This window comes from Brachycentrus maculatus, unplaced genomic scaffold (genome assembly GCF_059751285.1).
Source record: "Brachycentrus maculatus isolate JH-2025_06_01 unplaced genomic scaffold, ASM5975128v1 h1tg000206l, whole genome shotgun sequence".
In the NCBI taxonomy this organism is placed as follows: Eukaryota; Metazoa; Arthropoda; class Insecta; order Trichoptera; family Brachycentridae; genus Brachycentrus; species Brachycentrus maculatus.
In genome coordinates, this window is record NW_028280957.1 from 931,169 (window position 1) to 947,302 (window position 16,134).

The following is a 16,134-nucleotide window of genomic DNA, read 5'->3' on the forward strand; positions in this document are numbered from 1 at the left end:
CATTGGGGTGCGGATAAGGGTTTTATTATTATTTACTATAGGTTTTGTCCGCTTCCGTAGTGTAATGGTCAGCACTCTCGGCTACCGTTGTGGAGGTCCCGTGTTCGATTCCCAAGGGGGGTTAAATAAATATAAGTGATTTTTTTCACTGCAATATTTATTCAATATTACCCTGGACTGGTACCTGAAGCGGAGGGCTGATTACTTTTCCTTCATATGTAAACGATCAAGATAACACTGCGTTGATATGATGCAGTGCCCTATGCACCATTGGGGTGCATATAAGGGTTTTATTATTTATTATTATTAAATTAAAAATAAATAAAGTAAATTAAAAATATTCCTTGGTATGGAGTCCAGGTAGGGGTGAGTCTTATATGTTTTTTAAATTTAGTTTTAAAGGTTTGATAATTTTTTATAGATTTACAGAAGTTTTCCGGTTTTATGTCGGTATAGAAGTTTATTAAAGTTTTTTTACCTGCGTACGTATAATGGTTTAACGCTGCTGTTGTTTTACATCTCGCTCACTCCTTTCAAGAACGTCATAAATCAAAAATCGTAAATTTTCAGTTGGGCATGTTTTCGGAATACCAAAAAAATGTTCTATATCCCAGCAAAACAGGCATTTTTTAAATTAATATTTACCCGCTACAGGGCAGAAAGTGTTGTTTATGCATTTTGAAGGAAAGGTATTATTTAATTATTTTTTTAAATATACTAAATATTTTTCAAATGGAGAAAAAACCTTCAGGTTTTACCTAAAAAGATCTGTTGCTCAGTAAAAAGTTCAATAAGTGACATTATATTTATTTTTAATACATTATGTTGTATTTTTAAACTTTAAAAACGTTCTCCTGAAAAATCAAGTTTTTTTATTCATGACGTTCTTGAAAGGAGTGAGCGATATATCCAAAATTAAACAAGGTTTCTTGGATTGAATTGCACATTTATTTATGTATATGTTAATACGGGAAGCGTTTCGTCTTTTTAAGACATTATCAAACACAGGAGTGTTTAATGCCTTAAAAATACAAAACGCGTCACGTATTAACGTAGGTATACATAAATAAATGTAGAATTCAAACCAATAAACCTTGTTTAATTTTGGATATATTACTCAACGATTGCCATTTATTGTTTATTGGTCTTTTTTTCTGTTCTCGAGTTTGACCGCGTGTCCCCGACTATTGATGGCCGATAACGTGTCATTATTTAGTGGCAATGAATCCTGAATTGATTTTAAATAATTGGGATTGAAATGACCCAGATAATTGTCATTACGCGCGAGGTCAACTGTCAACTCCGCGGAGGTTAGGAGGACCAGCGGCTTGCCGAATATTTCGCTCGTAGAACAACACATTGAGATTAATATCGCCTTATAATTGCCACGGTCCCTGTTAAGGGGAAACTAGCAAACGTCCAATTCATTCGAAGGGTCACACGTGTCTCCGCGCGTAACTTTTTTTTAACATGTTAAACGCCAACACTAAAATTTATCAATTTTGAAATTATTTTTTGACATCTCATCAAAGATGAAGAAGAATATGGAAGTCTGGGCATTTACGGGGCTGACGACCGTCATAGGCTGGTTTAAGTGATCACTTTACACACGTGTAACATTCACCAATTCTACCCATTTATTGACAACCAATCTACTCAAATTCTTGGAAATTTTGAAATTCACAAAAAAAACTTTTCGGTAATTTACGTATTTTAATAATATAATTTATTTAGTTTATTTAATTTTTTGATTTGACGATGGGTTTCATAGTTAAAGCATTTTGAAAATAGATCTTGATTGAGGTCACTGGTGCCCCCATGGCGCTGCGGTCCAACACAGGCGAAATCACCGGTGCCCCCATGGCGTTAAAAGATTATAATATATGCAATACCAAACAATTCCAACAGAAAATATTTGGGAATAAGTACTTCAATAACCTTCCTGCATAGGTGTATAAAAAAATTAAGAAAAAAAATGCTAAAAAATAAATTATTTACTTGTTAATATAAGAAAAAAAAACAAAAAATAATTATAAATAAAATAAATTATATTACCAACAAACATGAACAGTAAAAGTGTAAGTCTCTCTCTCCAAGCTCAAGAGCTTAGTCTCTTTATTGAAGAGAACAGCGTTATCAATTTTAAGGTTGTAGAAGTAGAAATGTCTAGAAAATCAATTAAAATTACAAAAAAAAATTGTAAACATATTAAAAAAAATTCTAGTCCAAATGGTTTGAATATAAAGTCATCCTGAGGAAATGGGTCATATCTGTCGGCGACAGCTTAAAAATGATAAATTCGAATCAGCAGATGATCATAAAACAATATGCCCTCATTCAGTCATTCCGGATGAACGAAATATTAATTATGAGTGACTCATTAATAAGGAGTTGTGTGTCCCTACATCGCACAGTGGTCTAGGAACGAGATTTGGACATAAAATTTAGACTCTTTAATCCAGAGGTTCCCAAACTCTTTTATCTCGTAGACCCCTTGCCTTACCTGATATTGATTTTTATCAAATTCACTAACTTCAAATGTATTTTTGACAGCCGGTATATGTAGTGTTACTCACTTTGAACCACACATGTTAGGTTTTATACATTTATATTTTAAATTCAAATTAAAACATGGACCCCTTGCAAGTTGTCATAGACCCCGGGGGGTCGATATAGACCACTTTGGGAATCACTGCTTTAATCGATTCGGCAGTCATCTTGTGGTATTATTTATCTACTTTTAATTTTGTCCGCCTCCGTAGTGTAATGGTCAGCACGCTCGGCTACCGTTCTGGAGGTCCCGGGTTCGATTCCCAAGGGGGGTAAAATAAATATAAGTGATTTTTTCACTCTAGTATTTATTCAATATTACCATGGACTGGTGCCTGAAGCGGAGGGCTTATCACCTTTCCTTCATGTGTAAATGATCAAGATAACACTGCGTTTATATGACACAGTGCCCTATGCACCATTGGGGTGCGGATAAGGGTTTTATTATTTATTATTTTTAATTTAAGTTTTACTTAGTAAATACCACCGTTTCTATTGTGTTTCTATTTCTATCTATTGTGACTCGTGTTTCGATGCATTGAGCGGGCATTAATATTTTTTCCGTCAAGGCAAGCCAGAATTGGCATTATTTTGGACTGTTATCAACAGAAAAGTTATTCAGTATTGTGAAACATAAATTAGAATCCTTTGATATGAAAATGGACTGAATGCAGTCGAAATGCGATCTCTCAGAAGAATGTGCGACAAAACAATGTATGATAGATGTGCGAATAGTGAAATAAGGAAGGAATGCAAAGCTGAGATAAGCATTATCGATAAAATTAAGAAAGGTGTGTTGAGATGGTTTGGACATGTAGAACGAATGAGTGAGGAAAAAACGTTAAAACAAATTTATGAGGCGAATGTTATTGGGAAAAGAAGCAGAGGAAGACCGAGAAAAACATGGCACGATCAGGTATGCCAAATACTTGAAAGTGGTCAGGTTAGGAGTCGTAACAATCGGCGGGTATGTATGAGGAGATGCATGAACGTGGAAGAGGCGAAGAATGTTTGCAAGGACAGAGTGGTGTGGCTCTCTATTCTCTCTGCCTACCCCTGCGGGGAAGCGGCGTGATGGTTAGTTAGTTAGTTAGTTAGTTGATATGAAAATTTAAAAAAGTGGCACTCAAAAAAACTGATCTAAGACGTAGAGGTTCGGGAAATTCATGAGAGTGGAAATATCTGGAGAACTAAGGCACTTTTACTGAGGTCATATTTTACAACATTTTGAGTGTGTCCAAATACTTGTTCACAAAATCTGAATTATCTCCAATTACAGGAGTTATTTTCATATTATTTTTTGACATCTCATCAAAGATGAAGAAGAATATGGAAGTCTGGGCATTTACGGGGCTGACGACCGTCATAGGCTGGTTTAAGTGGTCACTTTACACACGTGTAACATTCACCAATTCTACCCATTATTGACAACCACACTACTCAAATTCTTGGAAGTTCTATATATATGAACAAATTTACAAAAAACAACAATTCAAGAATAAGGTTTCTAAATATTTTTCATATTTTGGTAAGTCATAAGCTGGCCTAACACCCCTTAAAAGGAATACGTCGGATTGTGGGACATCCTGTATATACATATATATTGAATGATACATGGCCACCCGAATTTAATTTCTATCGTAAGTGCGCGTTCTGTGGAAATGTCACATTGAAGTAATTAGTTTGACAGGCACACTAATTTATGGAGGCGAAATAAATCGTTTTAATCCGATGACTCGGCATTTTAATATAACATAACGATGTACTGTATACTAGGTACTAGGCTTCTCACTGTGGTAGTCGCTAACATTGTCTTGATTGGATAATTCGACCATGTGAAGAGATGAATGATTGTAATCGAGATAATGACCGATTAAATCAGTGTTTATAGATATTCTAGGTGGTTCAAAAATTAAAAAAAAAAGTTTTTCAAAATAATGTCCCTTACTGTGTTTTGAGTGTGCCGTACTGACATTACAACAATAACCAATGAATTGAAAATATAAATGATAGAGAATAATATATGATAGAGAATGGAATATCACCGGAGATGTGATATTCCACCGGAGAGGTCACATCGCTCACTCCTTTCAAGAACGTCATAAATAAAAAAAACTTGATTTTTCAGGAGAACGTTTTTAAAGTTTAAAAATATAATGCATTGTTTTAAAAATAAATATCAAGCCACTTATTGAACATTCTACTGTACAACTGATATTTTAAGGTAAAACCTGAAGGTTTTTTCTCCATTTGAAAAATATTTAGTAAATTTAAAAAATAATTAAACAATACCTTTTCTTCAAAATGCAAAAACAACACTTTCTGCCCTGTAGCGGGTGAATATTTAGTTAAAAATATGCAGATTTTGCTGGGATATAGTACATTTTTTAAGCATTCCTTGAACATGCACAACTGAAAATCGACGATTTTTTTTTATATATAACGTTGTTGAAAGGTGTGAGCGATATGTCAAAACACAGCAAGGGACACGCGACAAATTGTACAGGAGAGCTAAAAAACGTGTTCATCACATTAACACGTTACACCTACCGCGTTACATGGAAAAAAGTCCTGTTTACATCTATACATCAGGTTATTGCTTGCTTTTTTTCTTTTAGGTGAAATGGGAGATATGGGGCTTCCTGGATCTTCTGGGCTTCCAGGACCCGAAGGCCCCACAGGACCTGCGGTAAAAAGCACGATTTAAAAAATCATAACACTGATCTTATACTTATATATTCTATAGGGTCCGCCATCTAAAGTTTTTTTTTTTAACTAGTGCTTATTTCGTGAATGGTAACACTTAGCTCATGTCTGATTTGACAGATAATTAGTTTTATCCTTCCGCTGAGCGAATATGGTTGTGTATACGCTTGAACAACGCTGGAAAATATTGCGACATTACTTTGAAAATCATGGTAATGTTGCAGAATGTGTGCGAAAATTGCGTACGGTTTTTGGAAGAAGAGAAGCACCGTCAGCTCCGTATGTTCGTTATCTTGTGAAAAAAGTGAAAGAAACTGGCATCCTCATCGATAAACCAAAGCGTGAAAAGCCAAAAACAGTGCGTACACCCGAGAATATCGATGTTGTGGCAGAAAGTGTGCGTGAAGCGCCATCAACATCAATTCACCGTCGTTCTCAACAATTGAACATTTCGGAGACATCATTGAGACGAATTTTGCATAAAGACCTTGGTATGACGCCATACAAAGTCCAATTGGTTCAGGAGTTGAAGCCAACTGACCATCCAATGCGTTTTCGCTTCGCTGAGTGGGCCTGCGATCGACTTACAGAAGATGCCGATTTTGCCAAAAAAATCATCTTTTCGGATGAAGCTCATTTTGATCTTGGCGGGTATGTAAACAAGCAAAATTGTCGTATTTGGGGCACAGAAAACCCGCACGCATACATTGAAAAGCCGGTACACCCAAAACGAGTCACTGTTTGGTGCGGATTTTGGTCCAGAGGCATAATTGGGCCATTTTTCTTTGAAAATGAGCAAGGAGTGGCCGTTACAGTCAATGGCGATCGTTATCGGGCCATGTTGAACGGATTTTTGTTCACAAAAATTGAAGAGGAGAATATTGGCAACATTTGGTTTCAACAGGACGGCGCTACGTGCCACACAGCCGAAGCTAGTTAGTTTTTTTTTATAGCATTTTCAAAAAAAAAAAGTTATTTGGCGGACCCTTTATTATGTATATATTTTTTACATTAATTACCCCGATAAAATATACCAAACGGATCCTTCCATCAAAAAACTCACACGGAAACAGTTTTAGTTACGAATTCTCTTCGTATACCACGTGTTTAGAAACTTAGCCACACATGTATTCACATGTTTCAATACATATTATTTTCAATTCACATGTTATAAGTTATTTTCTATTAATATTATTAATAATATTACAGTCAAACTACTCGTGCTGCTCTGTAAAACAAAAGAACGATAACCGACTTTATTAAGTAATTTTCAAAAATGCGACTCCATTTTGGTTTTTCTCTGTCGCACGCTGTTTTATCCGCGGAGCGCATTTTTAAATAAAAAAAGTAGGATTTCATTCCTTTACACACACACACACACACACACACACACACACACACACACACACACACACATACACACACACACACACACACATACACATATATATATATATATATATATATATATATATGTATATATATATATATATATATATATGTGTGTATGTATATATATATATATATATATATATATATATATACATATATATATACATATATATATATATATATATATATATATATATATATATATATATATATATATATATATATATATTTATATATACATATAATGATTGTTCTTTCAGGGTATTGCAGGGGAAAAGGGTAATGACGGAGAACAAGGACCCCCTGGTAAGTAAACCACAAATACTTCTTCTTCTTTCTTGTCTCGGATTAGATATATCCATGAACAGAACTGAAAATTTACAAGGAAAGACAGCTACACTTAGTACATACCATTTTTATAAATATATATAGTTTTATAAATGGCTTCAAAATGCAATATTTTTTATTATTGAATTAATAAATTTTTAATTTCTTGTCTCTAGTTACACTGTTCTTGCCCCTCAAGCATATTTTTACATTGTTGTTTTTTAACATGTGTAATTTTTTAATGATTCTAGGACCGCGTGGAGAGCCAGGGGTCCCTGGGACCGCTGCGGTGGGAGGAGAGGTGTCTGTGGGACCCCCCGGGTCAGCAGGAGAGAGAGGACCTAAGGTGTTTTAAATTTATTTATTTACAATCGACATTAGTGTTTTTTTTTTGCCATGAAGCAATACCTTTCAACCAACTAAATGCAGACTTTTGCGTAATTGTTTAGTTTGTTTAAAACATCGTTTTTGTATTGAAGAAAATAAGTTTTTCTTTTAAATAAATACAACCGTAGTTTTCAAAAGAAATGAGTTATTGAAAAGTAAAAATTAAAAATGCATATTCTAAAAAAAAGGTGAATTCCAATAAATATTGAAAAAAAAATTGCTGTAAAGGGACGTGTGGCCCCTAGCGCAGCCCGTCTTAATTCAAGGATTCTTGCATATTTTTTAAAATTAAAAATAGAGCATTAATATACACGTATACAAACATCCAATACTGAAATTACGTTTCTAAATATTTTTTTTATGTAGGTAAATTTTCTTGAAAATCCGCCTTATAAATAATTTTAATTCTCAGGGAGATAAAGGAATGGAAGGAGATCTCGGAAGCCCGGGTCTACCAGGCCCCGGAGGACCGGTGGGGCTGCCTGGGCCTATGGGACCGCCTGGAGAAGCGGGTGCTGAGGGACCCAGGGGCGACGTCGGCCCACAAGGACTAACTGGAAAAACTGGACCCCAGGTATGTGAACAAAGCAGTTTAAATGTAAATACGATTATGAATTTCGATCATCATTTATATGTTTTTTTTTCTGAACGTGTATGTGAGTGCATGATTGTTATATAATAAAACAATTATGACTACACACTGGCAGAAAAATACTTTCAAATTGCCAAAAAAAAAACAATTTTAAAAGCTAGCAAGAAAAACAAATGAGTCGTACATATTTTAAAATTGAAAATATAATAATAATTTCACATAACAAAAAAAAACATTGATGTATTAATTTTTAAATCAAACACAGATATTTTGAGTCTACTAAGTTAACTTAGTAGACTCAAAAAATCTGTGTTTGGTTTAAAAATTACTAAATAAATTAAAATGGAGTTCTACAAATTAAACGCCAAATAAATAAATAAATTTAAAAAAAAAATCACGAATTATTAAATATATCGGACTTATTTACATATTTTTTGCAAAAATGTTAGTAATGCTAGTATAAAACCACTCGTTGAGATTTTAGTCTACCAGTTGTTAGACGTACCCGTCTCTTCGTCAGGACAATCACTACACTACTAAGACATAACTAAATTTTTGAAAAAAAAATTTTTTTTGATCTTGTAAAAATAGTTAAAATGACAAACCACAAAGCAAATAGTAAAAATGACTAACCATAAACGAAGAAGCGAAGATTGTTTGTAAATATAGATTGGTGAGGCGTTCAATTCTCTCTGCCTACCCCTGCAGGAAGCGGTATGATGGTTGGTTTAACTTATTTAGTTTTCGTATTAATTATTTTTGTTTTTTTTTTAACAGGGAATCGCAGGGGTCCCGGGGACGCCCGGGTCCCCGGGGACGCCCGGGATGCCGGGCCCGGCGGGGCCGTCCGGGCCCGCGGGTCCGGCAGGCCCGCCCGGCGAGTCGGCCCAGACCGTGGTGCTGGCGGGCGCGTCCATTGCGGAGGGCGCACAGGGCGTCGCGGGGCCTAGGGGCCTGCCAGGCCCCATCGGAATGGTAACATTAGAGTCATTAAAAATATTATATTATTACAATTTATTGCGGGAATAGTTGGGAGAGGGTATACATTTTTCATTCATCTTTGTATTTTTTTTCATCTCTCAAGTTTTCTTTTACATGACTGTAGGCTTTTATATGAATGTAGGTATGTATTTTTTTTTGCGTGTGTATGTTCGAGTATGTGTGTATGTAATACATGGTTCCTTCTATTTCTAATTTGTTGCTGGAAGGGGTAAGATGGCAAACAAAAAGAAAAACCAAAGGCAAAATAAATGAATAAACGGATCAATAGTTGATATTGTTCAAATTTCAAAATAAAGCTTCTTTACATCTCACCAATAGATGTCTCTAGTGAAGTTCTAGTGATTCAAGAACAAGGTTTCTAAATTGGTTCATATATATAGAACTTCCAAGAATTTGAGTACTGTGGTTGTCAATAATGGGTAGAATTGGTAAATGTTACACGTGTGTAAAGTGATTACTTAAACCAGCCTATGACGGTCGTCAGCCCCGTAAATGCCCAGACTTCCATATTCTTCTTCATCTTTGATGAGATGTTACAAAATAATATAAAAATAACTCCTGTAATTGGAGATAATCCAGATTTTGTGAACACTCAAAATGTTCAAAATAGATTTTACTGAAAAAAAAATATTTTTGTGTGTGTATGTGTGTGTGTGTTTCTGCTTTTATTAGCAGTTTATTGGCACTTTTTTGTATCTTTTTTATTTACATGATACAGAATAATCCATATATCAATCCGTGTCATAATGATTTGATTGAGATGAAACGCTATTTTTTTTAATAAGATTGAAGTTTGAGCTTCCGTAAAGTGTGTATAGCAAGCATACTCTAATTGAACATAAATAAAGAAACATTGATTTTCGTCCTAGTCTGGAGAACGGGGGGCCCCAGGCGAGAGGGGCCCGGCGGGTCCCGCAGGCCCGGGAGGGGCCCCGGGCGAGGCTGGGCCCCCGGGACAGTCGGGCCCTCGCGGGTCTAGGGGACTTCCTGGAATACCGGGAGTGCCTGGAACGCCGGTAACTATCAGTATACTAAAACCAATATTTACGAGTATATATGAAATGTAGTTTTGTTGAATTTTTTGTGTTTTTAATTCTATTTTATTATTTGTTTTTCCGTCTCGTTAACTTTAATGATCTAAACTGAGTTTAAATTAACCTAAAATGAGTAAAGGACATTTCTCATCGGGAATATTATGTGTAATGTATGTTTATGTATGTTGATGTATGTTTAACATATTATGTTTAGAAAAAAAAAATTATTCAAAACGATTTTACAGTAACAAAATGCAATACCAAACAAATCCAACAGAACTTCAAATATCTGTGAACCAAGTATTTGATACAAACAAATAGACGATATTGTTTATTAAAAAAAAGGTTTTTATGTATATATTAACTGAAAAGAAAAACACAAAAAAACATGCAAAAAAAATCAGTACAAATGGTAATAAAAAAAAAAAAAAAAAAAAAAAATATAAATATATATATATATATATATATATATATATATATATATATATATATATATATATATATATATATATATATATATATATATATATATAAATTTCGTAAATGTAAATTTATATATATATATAAATTGCAGATATTTGTTTTTGTGAATCATATTGATTTTCTCTCTGAACTGTGGCGAAACCCTTATTTTGACATTTTTGCATACAGGGTCAAAGTTTCACTGAAGCTGAAGTCCGTGAAATGTGCGCAGCAGTATTGAGAGGTAATTTTTGCAAATATAAATAAATCGATATGTTATATTATATTTTATAAAATAAAAATTATACCACATTTTTACTAAAATATCTATACATACATAGATGAAAAAGTTTATTGAAGTGGGAACATGAAAGTCTAGGCATTTACAGGGTCTAAGATCTGTCATTGGATGACATAAGTTAGCAGAGACTTTCCTGAAATTATGTAAGACTCTTGTCAAATTATCCAATACTAGGGGATCCAAAAAATTCTACGACGGAGACCTTGGAAGAACAAAAGAGGTGTCGGAAGACCCCAAAAGAGATGGTCCGACGACATAGTCGCTGTGGGAGGTAGAAACTGGCTGCAAGCAGCAACCGACCGGAAGAAATGGAAAGAAGGGGAAGAAGCCTATATCCAGCAGTGGAGGTCAGAGGGCTCATGGAGAAGAAGAAGAAGAAAGAGACGCCTACAAATATCATTTTCATGTTTTAATATAAGTACTTATTTTTACACCAGTTTTTGCTCACAGTGTTTTGAGTGTGTTTACACTAAAAATAATTATTGTTTTATGTCATACCCGTTTTGATTGTTTTGAACAGAGCAACTGGCTGAGCTGACGGCTGGACTGGTGGGCCCACCAGGCCCCCCCGGCAGAGTGAGGCCTGGCAGACCGGGACCCCCCGGGATCCATGGCGCTCCAGGTACAATCGCTTTATAAATATTGCATTATTTACGTGAAAAGGTGTACTCTCAAATAACCATGACTGATAATCAGTCATGAAAAATAAGCGGTTAGCTTCAAACCGGTAGACATCATAATTAAATTATAATTATTATTATAACCCTTATCCGCACCTAATGGTGCATAGGGCACTGCATCAAATTGACACAGTGTTATCTTGATCATTACTTACATGAAGGCAAGGTGATCACTCTTGCGCTTCAAGAACCAGTCAAGAGAAATATTGAATAAATATTACAGTGTTAAATCACTAATATTTATTTTCACCCCCCCCTGGGAATCGAATCCGGGACCTCCAGCACGGTAGCTAAACACGCTGACCATTACACCACGGAGGTGGACTCATTTAATTTAACATACTCAACCTATAAAGGATTGTGTAAGGCTCGTTTTGTGTTTATAGCAGCCGATATAATCAATATTTTCATTCTTCATTTCCTTTTGCAAAATTTGCATTTGTAAAAATGCTGTTGGTAATGAATGATGTCACAGAAATGGTGGACTTATTTTAATATTGGTGACATTGCTAAATTATTGGCGGCTCTATTTGTTGACGTCTATGGTCAAACACTGACAATTATAATAGCAGAACTCATTTATAAAACAATCATTATTCCACATAAAGATTACTGCTCAACGATATTATTTTTGGCAAATAATTACATATGCTGATCTTTATATATAAATTTTTGAAAAATAAATTACCCAAAAATTTTAAGGATAAAATAATTTTAAACAAAAAATTTAATGAACACATTACTAGAAATAAGACTGCCATTGCTGATAAAAACCGAGTCAGAAAATTGTTAAATGTATAAGGGTTTGAACATGTATGATGAGATGCCTGAATGTATTATTATTATTAAAACCCTTATCCGCACCCCAATGGTGCATAGGGCACTGCTTCATATAAATGCAGTGTTATCTTGATCGTTTTTACACATGAAGGAAAGGTGATCAGCCCTCCGCTTCAAATACCAGTCCAGGGTAATATTGAATAAATATTACAGTGAAAAAATCACTTATATTTATTTGGCCCCCCTTGGGAATCGAACCTGGGACCTCCAGAACGGTAGCCGAGCGTGCTGACACACTACGGAGGCGGACGGCCTGAATGTATGAAGAATGAAAAAAGTCTGAAAGAATTTTAAAATAAATGTTTTGTTCACAGTGAAAAGATGTAAATATATATAAATAAAATAAAAAAATACTTACGGTGATTTTAAAAAGTTATATTTTAATTATAACATTTTTTTCACGTGACTCTCTGCAGGTGACCAGGGTTCGGCCGGGTTGCAGGGAGAGAGGGGCTTCCCGGGTCCTGCGGGTCCTCCAGGCCCCTCGGGCCCGGCCGGGGAGCGCGGCGACCGCGGTGAGAAGGGCGACAGGGGGCCCGAGGGGGTCTCGAAGGAGGGGGCTCCGGGACCCCCTGGAAACCCAGGTATATATTGATCTATAATGCTTAAATTAACAAAAAATATAACAAGACCTGTGTAATGATAAATCTTACCTCTGTGTAATGTTGCCGGTAACTATATATTTTTTTATTATTATTTTTACATTTATGCATACGGTTTCTTCTTCTAATCCTTATTCGCACCCAATAGTGCACAGAACACTGCATTGTATTGATGCAGTGTTATCTTGATCGTTACTTATATGAAGGCAAGGTGATGACTCCTGCGCTTCAGGGATCAGTCCAGAGTAATATTAAATAAATATTAGAGTGTAAAATCACTAATACATATTTATTTTCAACCCCTCTGTACATCGAACCTGGGACCTCTATCACGGTAGCTAACACGCCAACAAACACAACACCACGGCGGTGGACAAATGCATATGTATACATACAAAAAAATGTATTTTCTGAAGCACAATTTATTTTCTTGTAATTGACACATAGTTTTTATATTTTTATATAGGATTACCAGGTCCTGAAGGACTCGGGCTTCCTGGCAGGACAGGAGATAAGGGAGAGACAGGAAGGCCAGGTAATAGTATCGTCTCTTTTCTATCAAAGTTTCGTTGGTAATATTAATAATGATAATTGGAAATTTTGTTATTTGTTATTTCTTATATAATATTTAATATTTCATGAACTGGAAGTAACTTCATATGGTTATTTAGCAATTTTATATATATATATATATATATATATATATATATATATATATATATATATATATATATATATATATATATATATATATATATATATATATCTCTTTTTAGGTAAAACCTAAAGGTTTTTTCGCCATTTGACGAATACTTAAAAAAATAGTATATTTTAAAAAATAATTAAACAATACCTTTTCTTCAAAATGCAAAAACAACACTTTCTGCCTTGAAGCGGGTAAATATTAAGTTAAATATATGTCTCATCTAATATATGTACATTTTCTGGGCATTCCGAAAACATGCACAGCTGCAAATTGACGATTTTTTTTATTTATGACGTTCTTGAAAGGAGTGAGCGACATGTATATTTGGACTTGATACTGCCGTGCTCCATAGACGAGAATATATTTTATTATAAGTACTTATGTTTACTTATTTTTGCTTTTGTTTGCTTATGTTTGCTTATGTTCATAGGAGCACCGGGTCCCAGAGGCATCCCGGGAGTGGCTGGCGTGTGTCCCGACTGTTACGCCTACGACGCCTCTGCCAACAGCTACAGAGCCTTCAATGCTCAGGCCAACAATAAAGGCCCCGGAAAATAAAAAATAATAAAGAATAGCACATAATTGTCTTAAAAATAGCACAATTACAATTCAGAATAGACAACCAAATTTTGTATAGCACATGTAAAATACAGGGTGATATACACCTTTCCACGGATATATCGTAGTCGTACAGGAGTAAGTGACCAACTAACAAAACGTAAAATGTTCAGGAGGGCCATTTAATTCACTTTTGCTTGGCAAGTACATGTATATTCATATATATATATATATATATATATATATATATATATATATATATATATATATATATATATATATATATATATATATATATATATATATACATATACATATGTACCTATTTATATGATACTATTCTAAGTGATGGTTACAATTTTACAAAATATGGGTCGAAAATAAAGGTTTGAAAATTAAACATCATGTATGAAAAACATCTAACCTATCATCACGCTGCTTAGGTAGGCAGATATAACAGAGCCCCCACTCCAATCTGTTCACACAATGTTCGCTTCTTCTACGTTCACACATCATCTGTTCATACATACCCGCCGATTATTCCGTCTACTGACCTGATCACTTTCAAGTATCTGATATATTATACTTGTGTATGCTAAGGTTTCCTCGGGCTTTCTCTGCTTCTGTTCTAACCACATTTGCTTCATAAATCCCCAAAATTCACCTGTAGCACCACACCTTAAAAGCCTCCAGCCGAACCCGTTCAACGAGCCTATTACTTCATTTTGTATATGTCTTGTTAGTTTAAATGAATTGTATAAAAGTATTTGATATATCAACCTTTACACTGCCAAATGATTATTTTTAAGATACGAAAATGATCCTTTTTTAATATGAAAGTATTATAACGACTTATAAAGTACACAGATGTAAACAAGAACAAATAAATGAATATTTTTATACATTATAATAAACTAAGCGTAGATTATTACTTTAGTTAGATTAATATGTATTAATTCAAAAATAAAATTTATATGTATTTTCATTAATATGACTTTTATTTAATTGTATTTTCTCCGCAAATTTTAAAATAATATGTTTTAAATATAAAAATAAAGCACTTGTATGAGACCACTTTTGAGTTTATTAATGTAAACAAGACTAATTTCGAGAACTACATATCATCAAAGGGTGAAAATACAAACTGTTTTATTTTTTGACATCTCATCAAAGATGAAGAATAATATGGAAGTCTGGGCATTTACGGGGCTGACGACCGTCATAGGCTGGTTTAAGTGATCACTTTACACACGTGATGATAAAAAAATATTATATTTATTTTCATATTATTTTTTGATGAGATGTCAAAAAATAATATGATAATAACTCCTGTAATTGGAGATAATCCAGATTTTGTGAACAAGTATTTGGACACACTCAAAATGTTGTAAACAAACTGTATTTGTGTCAGTTTGTTGTCTTATGGTTAGTGTCGCGGACTCTTGAGTCTGAGTTTCTGAGTTCGAACCCACTCTACCACATTTGATACCTTTTTTTTTCAAATGAACGACCTAGGCTAACAGAAATAATATGAAATTGAAGTATTTTAGTAATTAATAAAAACACATATATTTCTCTTTTTAAAATAAAATGTTATCTATGATTGTGATTACTATGTTATTTATCAATAAATTAGGTAAATCAGTTATTTGGTATTTATGATGCTTTTGGTGCATATCCATAGCGTAGTGGTTAGTGCGTTTGGCTTATTGATAAGTGTCCCGGGCTCAACCTCTCGGGGAGTATAGATATACAAAAATACACACATACAATAAAACTGTTTTTGATATTTGTTTTGCGATCAGTTTCGGTAATACTTTACATTCTTTAGGGATGGATAGTTACTGAACTTGACACAGAGAAATGTTCATAGTAAGGTGGGTAGGCGTCATAAAAGTTTTTCACTCACACCTGTAATAGAACTAAACAGTTTTATGAAAACACAGAAAGACCTCGATACATTACAATAAGTTCCAGAAATTTTTAAATGAAATT

At 34.2% G+C, this 16,134-nt stretch overlaps 1 protein-coding gene across 1 annotated transcript in view; it reads left to right on the top strand.

Annotated features, from left to right (window-relative positions):
• The window catches only part of LOC148307155 (uncharacterized), a 42,567-nt gene extending 28,216 nt beyond the window's left edge, over positions 1-14,351 (top strand). The window contains exons 13-23 of the mRNA XM_088263857.1: positions 5,169-5,239; positions 6,909-6,954; positions 7,227-7,321; positions 7,775-7,936; positions 8,732-8,929; positions 9,826-9,972; positions 10,642-10,696; positions 11,274-11,375; positions 12,690-12,857; positions 13,342-13,410; positions 14,012-14,351. Coding sequence (XP_088119983.1) covers positions 5,169-5,239; positions 6,909-6,954; positions 7,227-7,321; positions 7,775-7,936; positions 8,732-8,929; positions 9,826-9,972; positions 10,642-10,696; positions 11,274-11,375; positions 12,690-12,857; positions 13,342-13,410; positions 14,012-14,139 — 1,241 coding nt within the window. The 3' untranslated portion in view covers positions 14,140-14,351. The remainder of the gene's footprint in view (positions 1-5,168; positions 5,240-6,908; positions 6,955-7,226; positions 7,322-7,774; positions 7,937-8,731; positions 8,930-9,825; positions 9,973-10,641; positions 10,697-11,273; positions 11,376-12,689; positions 12,858-13,341; positions 13,411-14,011) is intronic.
• Positions 14,352-16,134: the final 1,783 nt, after the last annotated feature.